This window comes from Saccopteryx leptura, chromosome 1 (genome assembly GCF_036850995.1).
Source record: "Saccopteryx leptura isolate mSacLep1 chromosome 1, mSacLep1_pri_phased_curated, whole genome shotgun sequence".
Classification (NCBI taxonomy): Eukaryota; Metazoa; Chordata; class Mammalia; order Chiroptera; family Emballonuridae; genus Saccopteryx; species Saccopteryx leptura.
Window position 1 is genome coordinate 228,529,513 of NC_089503.1, and position 11,737 is coordinate 228,541,249.

At 38.6% G+C, this 11,737-nt stretch overlaps 1 protein-coding gene across 1 annotated transcript in view; it reads right to left on the reverse strand.

Moving 5' to 3' along the window:
* Window positions 1-10,412, reverse strand: part of RXFP1 (relaxin family peptide receptor 1) — a 113,404-nt gene extending 102,992 nt beyond the window's left edge. Inside the window, exon 1 of the mRNA XM_066360180.1 lies at window positions 10,364-10,412. Coding sequence (XP_066216277.1) covers window positions 10,364-10,412 — 49 coding nt within the window. The remainder of the gene's footprint in view (window positions 1-10,363) is intronic.
* Window positions 10,413-11,737: the final 1,325 nt, after the last annotated feature.

Genomic DNA, 11,737 nt, shown 5'->3' on the forward strand with positions numbered 1-11,737 from the left:
CTCATAGTTGCATCACCTTAGTTGTTCTTGATTGCTTCTCATATGTGCCTTGACAGGGCAGGGGAGGCACCAGTTGAACCAGTGACCTCTAGGTCAAGCCAATGACCTTGGGCTCAAGCCAGTGACCTTGTTCTCAAGCCAGCAATCTTTGGGCTCAAGCTAGTGACCATGGGGACAAATTTATGATCCCACATCAAGCCAGAGACCCAGTGCTAATAAAGCTGGCTACCTCAGGTCCTCAAACATGGGTCCCCAGTCCCAGTAGATGCTCTATCCAATGTGCCACCACCTGGTCGGACTAGATGAGCTTACCTGTGAACCCATTTTATGACTCGATCACCTACAATAGCTTTATAAAGATTACACTAACATCATCACCAACACATATAAACCTTAGCTTACTCCTTACCCTGCATCTATATTATGGGTGGCTGGTGATCTCACTGAATTCTTCTTTTATCTCTGAAGGCTCACTCTCTGTTTACAAACACTATTTTTATTTCACACCATTTAGTATCATTCTTTCTTTGACTCCTCCATAACATATTGCCTTGTTAAGTTCCATCCTTCTTGATCAGTACCACATTTGTTTTTCTTTCTTCATTTATCTATTCATTATAACAATACCATAGGCAAGGTGTTGAGGGGCTATAATAATAATGAAATGTTTAACTTTGATTTATCTGTTCACATTTTAATTTAATTATAGCCTGTGTCTATTTGTGTCTATCTATCTTAAACTGTGAACAACTAGAGAGAAGGGAATAAATCTATTTAATTTTTTTGTGCAGCTCCTCCTTGGTAATAGACCATGAAGATAATATTGAACCTGCTATAGAGACTTACATAGAAACTTTGAAAAGGATGCCTAAGACTCAGCAGTGCTACAAAAAGATTTGTCCAGTATAGAAATATTTTTGGCATTGAAATAGATTTGATGGATAAAAGATCTGTCATATTATTTCAGGTCAATACTAGGGATAAATGCTCAGTTGCTGAGAAAAAAATTGCCTTTCAACAAGCAAACATAGTTCTTCTTTCCAGGGAGCATAAATGGCGCTGTGAGATAAAGATCAGGGTTCAGGACTACAATCAGAGAGCAAAAATAAAAATCTAAATTTAACTTAGCCAAACCAGCCACCTTTCTTGATCTTAACACAAAGAAGGAGGTTAAGTAGAGGTTAAGAGAACCTAATAGCAAGCTTGCCTGATGATGTCCTCTCTTCTAAGTTTGAAACGTGTGAGAAAGTAGGAACATTTATAAAACCATGAAGTAGTTTTACGGTTTCCAACAAATCAGACACAACTAGGAAAGTAAAAATGGCAAATTTTCCTATTGAAAATGAGTCAAATATGTCTAGTCTGCTCTGGGAAAAACCTATTAAAATATCAAAAGGCTGGGATGAGCTACAGAATATGAGAGAAGAGGATTAGGAGGAAGATAAGAATAAGAGGTTGGGGAGTGGATTTAACAGCAGCCTGGATTGCGTCCCACCTCCGAAGCCAGTGCCTGATGTATCTGGGAACTTAATCAGTTATTTTCATAATTTATATTTGCAATATAGGGCCTGGATAAAAGCTTCCTAAAACCTTTTTTGGAGCAGCTTATCTGATTTCCTTTAGTAAATCCAGGCATACACATTTATAAACTTTCCTAATAATTTATCAATTCATGTTCATGTGCATGCCTGAATCTATAACACTAATTTCAAGTCTGTAAAGTAAGATTTATCTGTTTGTATGGCTACAACTACAGAAAAGTGCAGGGTTATGATTTCGTTACCCTGTAAAGACCCAACGTTGAAACGATCTTACTAACTATACTAACTACTGCAAAAAATAGCCAGAATGTCCCTGGATCCTGGTAACCACACAATGGGTGTTTATGTGCAATCTGCATATAATATGTTTAATAGGCAACTATCTAGTATGGAAGTCTTAATTCATCAGGTGGGAATATTAGGGATAAGTGGTGGTAGAAATAAGAATTCTCATTGCAAGTTTTGGACCAGGAGAGGACAGCTTCTCTTTGTGTATATTTTGTCAGGAGGTATGGTGAGATAAAGGAATAAAGTGAATGGTTAAGATAAAAAAGGAGAAATTGAGTACTGGGGAGAAAGAGAAACTGGTTGATTAGAATTGGAAATCAGTATCTGGGCCATTGGAGGTCAGGAAAGGAAATTTTCCTGGGAAAAGGACACGAGTCTCACTGGGCACTAAATTGTCCGCATGTGGGAGAGCTGAACAGGAGAAATGGAACCCAGAGCAGGATTAAAACTCGAAGGTGGTGGGACAGTGGCCAGGGAGACCACAATTTTCATAGTACTCACTTCATCTCAAAGCCTGAACAAAAATGCAGATAGTCCCATCCCACATGATAAAATGGAAATCAGACTGAATGGTAATGGATAGTTACTACCAGTGTGGGATTTATTCGCTACCAAATCATGCATTGTTAATAACTTCAGGTCGCTTTACTCAATGGCAAAGAGACACTGCATTGCTTCTCTAAGTGCCTCTCCATCTCTACAAAGTCAGAAAACATGTTACTCCATCTCAGGAAATTGTGTGTGTGCTGAGTTGGGGGGGCGTGGAGAGCGAGTTCGGGGTGACTATTCAACGTGAACGGTCTCAGCTGCACCTGGTCTCCCTGGTACTGGCCTCAGCATAGGCAGAAACATAGAAGACATGGCATTCTTTTTTGGGGGGAGGAATGGGGGGTTAGAGGTGAGCTTAAGCACCTAGGTATTTGATGCCCAATCTATTTTGGGGGGTCTCTGGAAGAGACAGCATCTGTCTTGAAACTAGAAGCAGAGAGTTTCTGATAGTCTACAAATTACCACTGAAAAAGTGGCGAAGTTTCTTCTACTGTAGCTTCACCAGACATTCATATAGTAATGCTCATTCCCATTTTTTTCAACCTGCAGCACCTAAAGACCCCCCTCACTTCAGAGAGATGGTCCTAAGGGCCAGATTCATGATCTGCATGGCTGTGATAGAAAGGGCTGTATCTTTAAAGACAGTTCAGCTGTCTGGGGAATAGCATAGGAACATGGGCTGGAGAGGGAGAGAGAGCGGAGATCATGAATACCACCACTGGGTCTTAATCTTCTTTGAAAAATTTAAAAGCCCCTTTCAGTCAAGTTCTCCAGGCCTGACTGGAAGCCTGGACTTGGGAAGCTGTATTCAGAACCCTTCTTTCCTCTGACCATTCTCTCTTTGCTTGTGGGAATGATTTAAAATGGTTATCTGCCAGGCAGGTATGTGAGAAATGATTATACTAGTTTAGTGTGTTGGCAAAGTCTTAATCTTGAGGCGAGGGTTTTGGTGGGTAATAAATTTATTTTTATAACTTCAGTGTAGATCCTTTCTATTTTAAGGTGATATTTTACCCTTCTGAAATTTCCTGCCCTTCTTATCCTAAATATGAAATTTGGAGACCCATATTTAAAAAGGAGTGAAGGAAGCCCTGGCCAGTTGGCTTGGTAGTAGAGCATCGGCCTGGCGTGTGGATGTCCTGGGTTCGATTCCTGGTCAGAGCACACAGAAGAGGTGGCTATCTGCTTCTCCATCCCTCTCCCTTCCTTTCTCTCTCTCTTCCCCTCCCATAGCCATGGCTTGATTGGTTAAAGTGCATCAGCCCCAAGCACTGAGGATGGCTCTGTGGAGACTCCACCTCAGGCACTAAAAATAGCTCAGTTGCAAGCATGACCCAAGACAGCGTTGCCCAAGACAGTGGTTGCCAGGTAGATCCTGGTCGAGGTTCATAGGGAATCTGTCTCTCTATCTCCCCTCCTCTCACTTGGAAAAAGAAGAAAAATAAATAAATAAAAATAAAAGTGAGAGAAGGATGAGAGAGCTGAAAATAAAGAGGAACAAAGCTATACAACTTCAGTTTCTTCTTATGTAAAAATGAGGGCATTATTTTCTGTAAGCGTTAAGTTTCCCTTGAAAGCAAAAAAGTCTAATTTTATGAAACTTAAATTTATAAAGTACTTGAGAGACTAGAGGAAATGAACTAACTAGATAGCAATTCACTTGGGACTTAGTGTGCTGGAGGTGGAAAAACTCTGTATTATTTTTCTTTAAATGAATTAGATAAAAGTCAAAGAAAAAAATCATTGGGATGGGGGTGAGGGTTGAGAAGATATATTCAGTGAGATATTTGAATCTATGTAAACACAGTAAATTTAAAAAAAAGAAAGAAAAGATGATTGGGAGACAATGGCACCACTAAATGTTTTAATCAGTGAAAAAGCTCATGTAATTGTATGGCCTCTCTGTTTAATACCATGCTCAACCCTCTAACAAAAACAAAAAAAAATATTTAAAATTTCAACTTCCTTTAAAGAAAGGGTGACTCTTTTATTAAAGAATATATAAAGATGACCTGCTGTCCTTTTTTGTAGCTAATCACAATTAGGGTGAATTTTGGTTCAACTGAGCACTTTGACTAAAGGCAGACCTAGAATTAAGTTTGGAGACAGGGGCTAAGGAGAGAAAGCTGTGTTGTTCTTCATTGTAGAATGAGAACTTGACTTCCTGGGGCAATGGGGGAGGGGAAGTTGAGGAAGAATAATGGAGGAGAGCGGTGGAGAGAGGAGCTGGCACAGTGACCAGAGGCAAGGGCCCTATGTGGCCGAAAGCAGCCGGGGAAAGAGTCCCCAAAGTCCCCCTCCCTAAGAACAATTCTTAGAAATTTTTTGAGAGCACTGATTATTTTTAAAAGTTATATTCATTATTACAAAATATTTGAGAAATAAAGTGACTCTAGTTAATTTAGGTAGTATTTAAATAGTTACACAATGAAATCTATGTAATAAAAAAAATCAAATATCCAAATTACTATACAACTATTTAACAAGATAATATTAATTTCTAACACAAGTAGCAGGAGATCTTACTTTATACTGTCCTTTTCCCACTTCTCCATTATCTTTTGTTGTGATAGACAACAAAACTTATATTTGAAACAATCACAACTTGCCCCTGCTTATCTCCAAAGAAGGAAAGAGCTTTTGGCTTCCGAGATGGACTCTTGTCCTTCCGGTCAGGGTGATGGGTGAAGGTACGGAATTGAAGACGAGAGAGTGCTGGATCACTATACATAAGACAGAAAATACAGCTGCTGGTGTTGTGGTGACTAGAGGGGAAGATAGCCAAGAGGAAGGAGAGGTAACGAGTACAGGTTTAAGCTCTTATTTATTGGTACTTCCTACGTGTATGCTCTGTCCTGTGTGCTGTAAACAAATATGCTTTCTAAGCAAAATCCTAGGCTTGAGTCTAACTTTCTATACATTCAAATTACTTCCAGGTGCACCCTAATTCATCAGTTTGGTGTGCACTGAGAAATGTAAGTAAAGCAGGTGGTGCTAACTCACAGGAGGAGATTCATCAACACCGAGCATGGATTTCTCAAACTTCCCTGGGATGGGAAGGGCCTCACTCTATGCTGTAGAAACTATTTTGTTTGGATTTACCAGTTTTGTGATCTTGAGCTCGTCACTCATTTTTTAATTGCTTAATCAGTAAAATAGAGAAATACCTATCTTGTCCAACCAGTGGCCTAGCCAAGCAGGTCCCCTGTAATTCTAAGATAATAATAGCTTTAGAAAGTATGAGAACTGAATCATGTTTTACTAGTAGAGGCCTTTTGAAGACACAGACTTGGATGGAAATCTCTTTTGCAACACTTAACTTGGGGGTGATGCCAGATATGCTATGTAATATTTTATTTTGTTTCCTATTTTGTAAAGTGAGAAAACCTCTTAGGGTTGTCATAGGCATAAAATCAGATAACATTTATAAAGCATTGACACACAGTTCATGGTCCATGGAAAGTTCTCAATAAAAAGCATATATAAAACAATCACACCCACTACAATCTTAGGGCTGGAAATCAAAATGGTATAAGTGTCTACAGTTTTTTTCAGGCAAAAATTACATTTAATTAGAATAGCCAGCTCCAGGCATTTCAGTTTAACAATTTTTTCCTAATGTGTGAAATTATGCATGCAAAACTATTTAGTTCACAAGTGTAATAATTTGTTTTTCTTTGTACAAATCATGATGCACAGATTTGTTCATTTTCTTTCTATTTGAAACTTAAAAATGACTCTAAATTCGTAGTAACAATGCAAAATTGTTAGCAACCTTCAAAAATATAAGGTGGAATATTAAACACTTCTGTAGTCTGCATATTGGAAAGTTTATTCTCCTATCTTTTGGAGGTGGGTAAATATATCAGTATTCTCTTCAATGTACTAATGGTCTGTTTCTCATGTACTAATGGGCTGTTTCATTCCTGTTCTTCATGGTTAGAGAAAATTATTGCTGGAAGATGTGTCAACACCAGGACTCAAGGCAAAGACCAAGTGGTGTTGTAAGTGAGGACCTCATCATCTAGGTCAGTCCTTGGCAAAACAGTGAAGTGGATCAAGTTAATATCTGACCCCTTCTATTTCCGGTCTCATCACTGTGCCTTTCCTGTCCTGAGTGTTCAGTAAAGTGGTTATTTTTCCTCAGTGACATGTTTAGTAATGAGTGGACATCTGCTGATAAGGATTTATGATATCACTCTTCCTAGGGGTTGTTTTTTAACTTTCCACTTTGCAGTAATTCTAGACTCCTAAATAGTTGCAAAAACAGAACAGAGAGGTTCCATATACCCTTCACCCAGTTTCTCCTGATGCTAAAATCTTACACAACCACAGTACATTTTCTTTTTTCTTTCTTTATTATTAAGTGAGGCGAGGAGGCAGAGAGACAGACTCCTGCATGCACCCCAACTGGGATCCACCCGGCAAGCCCCTTACTAGACGATGCTCTGCACTGCTGAGCAACTGAGCTATTTTAGCACCTGAGGTGAAGCCATGGAGCCATCCTCAGTGCCTAGGGCCAACTTTGCTCTAACCATTCAAGCCATGGCTGCAGGAGGAGAAGAGAGAGAGAGAGAGAGAGAGAGAGAGAGAGAGAGAGAGAGAGAGAAGAAGAAGAAGAAGAAGAAGGAGGAGGAGGAGGAGGAGGAGGAGGAGGAGAAGGAGGAGGAGGAGGAGGAGGGAGAAAGGTTTAGAAGTAGATGAGTGCTTTTCCTGTGTGCCCTGACTGGGATTCTAACCTGGGACTTCCACATGCTGGGCCGACGCTCTACCACTGAGCTAACCGGCCAGGGCCCATAGTACATTTTCAAAACAAAGAAATCAACAGTATAGCTAACTAGACTATAGACAGAGAAATTTTTTAAGAATGAAAAATTTTCAAGGTTTCTAGGAAACCTTTACTGAATCTCAGAGTTGCTCTCTTCTGTGTGCACCTGTCTCACTGGTAATTCTAGATTAGCTTTCTGTCTTCTCCACTCTAGCCCTTCAGAGCAGGAATCATGGCACAGTCACCCTCCAATCCTGTTGCTTATTAGAGTAACTGGCATTCAATAAGTAATTTTGGTTAAAATGGGGACTAATACTTGCTTAAGTCTCTAAAGGGCTTTACATTTTTAAAGCCCTTTTGTATATGTTATTTCTACTGAGATGTTCATGGGCTAGGGGAAAAGCATAGACTTTGACAGCATTCAAGTCTTTTTTTGGGGGGGGCTCAGGCATCAATATTTTTATTTATTTATTTCTGTTTTGGTGGCAGAGACAGAGAGAGTCAGAGAGAGGGATAGATAGGGACAGACAGACAGGAAGGGAGATGAGAAACATCAGTTCTTTGTTGCAGTTCCTTAGTTGTTCAATGATTCATTTCTCATATGTGCCTTAACTGGGGGGCTACAGCAGACCGAGTGACCCCTTGCTCGAGCCAGCGACCTTGGGCTCAAGCTGGTGAACTTTGCTCAAACCAGATGAGCCTGCGCTCAAGCTGTCAACCTCGGAGTCTCGAACCTGGGTCTTTCACATCCCAGTCTGATGCTCTATTCACTGCGCCACCTCCTGGCCAAGTGACAGCATTCAAATCTTGGCATTTATTACCTTGAGTCTTCTGACAAGGTACTAGATATCCCTGGGGTTGCCTTCCTTGTGGAAGAACATAACATAACAACATAACAGAGTTGTTCTGAAGATTCAGAGAGGTAATTTATGTTATTAAAAAATAAATATAGGGGATGTGGGAGGCATATAGGGTTAAAGTTTTTATTGTCATTTTCTAAAATAAGGCTCAGAGTGGGTAAGTCATTGTCAAAAATCACAGAGCTAGTAATGATAGTCCTGCTAAGCACCTTAGGTCATCTGTCTTCCATCACAACTGTTCCCAAGCAACAAAAAAGTGGATTAACAAACAAACAACCAACCAAACAGAAACATGGGGTTATAGAGACTTAAAACTTTGTCCTTACGTCACTGTTGACTTCTTTTGCTATATATACAAGGAATCCTCTCTTGGGTGGGGCTGGGTGATAAGAAAAACTAAAAGGTGAGTCATAGGTGTGAATTACTATTTATGAGTCCCTGTCAAATGTCCCTCCACTCCACCGGCTCAACTGACACCAATATAGCCAGGAATTTTGCTTGCCAAACTGGGCATCAGATGCTAACGCTCTCATTCTCCATGGAAGGCACAGACAAATGACTGCTTAGAGTTCTCCAGTATTCATACTGCATTATAAAACCATTTTAAATAAAAAAAAACACCTTAAATTTAAAAACTTTTGACATTATCATCATTAACTGTTTTCTATTTCTGGTCATAAAAGTAATTAACATTTTTATTAGCAAAAGAGAACATGTAAGCATGGAACTACTAATCTGAAATGACTGGTAGCACATTAGCCAAAGTTGCTCGTCAACCTGCCCCAAACATCTTTCAATACACAGCTTTGAATTTCTCCAGCTAGTATTCTTATTTTGAAAATATTCTTTTGATCTATGAATTTTATTGAAATGAAACAGGAGATAACAGAATATTTTATTGATTCATGAGGATGTTAGTGGCAAATCTCAAAAAAACTTGAGAGCTTAAACACTTGGATTATATCGAGAAACATTCGATTTCTGGTGGGTGCTTGTAATTTGACCCTCCTCCCCTCAGTTACAAAATAGGAATGCCAGTAATCAAGATTAAAGATGCAGAAAGCTAGGAGCTAGAATGTTTCTTCAGGATTCCGAATAATTGTTTTTGTTTTGTTTTCTTTTTGCTCCCACCTTGAGCATTAACGTGAGATACACTAGAGGTCAGGAGGAGAGGTAGAAAAAGAATCACTTTTGTGTGCACAGGCCATCAATCAGATTTGGCAGGCAGAGTTTACATTAAAATTTACTCTGAGCCATTCTTCAAGAGAATCTCTTTGTGTAAACAAACTATTTTAATTTTAAAAATTATTCATTTTAGAGAGAGTGAGAAAGAAAGAGAAAGAGAAAAACATTGATTTGTTGTTCCACTTATTGATGCATTCATTGGTTGACTCCTGTGTGTGCCCTGACTGGGGATGGAACCCTCAATTTTGGCATATTGGGACGCTGCTCTAACCAAAGAGCCACCGGCCAGGGCTTAAACAAACTTCTAAGAGATAAGAAAATATAAACTTGCTTGTGAATTCTAAACTTGTTAAAGCTTCATCATTTTTAGCATCACATAGTATTAAAAGTACCCAGAAAGTTTATTGATTCATTTTGACTTTATCATCATTTATTACCCACGAAATAAAACATTTCATTTCTATTTACATAATATAACTTAAATAGCCTTTAGTGCAGAATGACTCTTTCCCCTGATTAAAAAGATATTCTGAAAAGTAAACTGGCACACCCAGAGAAAGTGAAAATTGTCATTATACCAAAAGTAAAATGTCCATTGGGGCTCTTTGTATGTCTGTAGTTTTCATTGCTTTGTGTTTTCCTGTGTGTGTGTGTGTGTGTGTTTTAAGAAACAGTGAAAGACCTTGTGATTTAAAAAAGAAGTTTTATGAATGCATTTTCCTCTGAGGAGGTACACTTATGAGATCAAATCACAAAGGATCAGGACATGAAACATTACGACTACACAGTAACTGGAACAAATGTGAAAACTTCCCAGGATATTTCAGTAGGTATATTCCTTGAACCCAAACACTTTTTGAGGATTATTCTTCTTGAAATATCAATAAAATTACCTATAAAATAACTGTTAATATTAATTAGACAAATTGACTGTTATGTAGCATAGGTTTTATGACATGCTAGTCTTGCCTAACTACTGACTATGACAACATATTCCAGTTTTTAATAGCAATATCAGAAATGTATTAAGAATAATAATTCTGAAGGAATTACAATTTTGTCAGGGATAGCATTTTTATCTTAAAAGCATAAATGTAAGTAAAAATCATTTGTACTTGTGATAATTCCATCAAATACTAAGGTATACAAAATTAAATACTGAGCATACTTACAATATTTTCCAAAAATCAAGATGTAGAAGAAGACAGGACCAGAAGTCATCTCTTTCTTTCTGAGCAACTGATTAAGAAAAGTGAATACAATTTAGTCTTGGTTTCTGAGTCGCACACAGCTCACGGTGGTTGTGTGCTATTTCTGCCTGAAATCTTAGCAGCTATAAAGCCGTCCTCTCTCCTTTCTCTCTCATTTCCTCTCTCTCCCTTTCCATTTCCTCTTCTTTCCTTTTTTCCTTTCTCTCTCCCTCCCTCTCAGAATCTCTTCTTTCCACCCTCCTTCTCTAAAAGTCTTAATATCCTTCACACACACACACACACACACACACACACACACACTCGCACACCCCACACCCACACGAACACGGACAGAGCTGAGCAGCAAGAAAAAGTTTCAGGCTTTTCTTGACGCTAAACATCTTGTTTCTATGTCCTGCGACGTCTACAGATGAGGGTGTGTATGAACTCTGACAAATGCTGGAACTGATCAAAGTCACACTACTGTAAAGAAATTGAACTAGAGATACATTGCAAACAACAACAAAAAAATTCCCTTCTATAACTTGAGACTAGGAAAAGAACAGAACAAAAGAACAGGGTAAAATGCCTTTGTGGAATTAACTACAGGGCAAGAATTAAAAGTGTAACTACATCAATCTTTTATGGTCTGTCTGAGTTTAGTCCTTTGAATGGTAAGATGTTCTTTGAATAAAATACAAAGGAATAAAAAAACCCAAATCTTAAATTTTCTTGAGCTCATGAGTTTTATTACAGTGGAGACCAGGACCTGTCATTGGTTGTGGAGGAAAGCTTTCCTGGGTTTGAATCATAGCCTGTTAACTTTGGAGTTGTGTGGTTGTTTACTCTTGGCTGAGCTCTGGCTTTCTCGAGGAAAATATCTACCCACCCAGATAGCTGTGACCATCAGTGTAATGTGTACTGAATGTGTGGAATAAGTCCTAGCACATAATAGGTGATTACTAAATAGCAGCCATTCGTACGATGATGATTTTTATTATTTTTAGCAGCGGGTAAAAGAGCACACAAAGGCAAACAGCATTTCCACGGAATGCATTTTCCTGTAACTAGGATACATCATCCTCATTTTGAGAAATTTGTTTTTGAAGCTAATATCTCCTAACCACTCCACATGTAGAATCTATTTAAATTACATGTCCTTAAAACATCGACTTCAACATAAGAAGCCTATTTCTAAATGGTTGCTTAAAGGTTATATGAACATTGCTTTTATTTTTCTTTTTTGTCCTGCAGAAGCAATTAATAGCATGAAGAGAGAAATGATATATAGGGATCTTCACAAGGTCTTATTCATTCACCAGTAGATTTATTTAGTGATGACACCGTTCTTTTGGC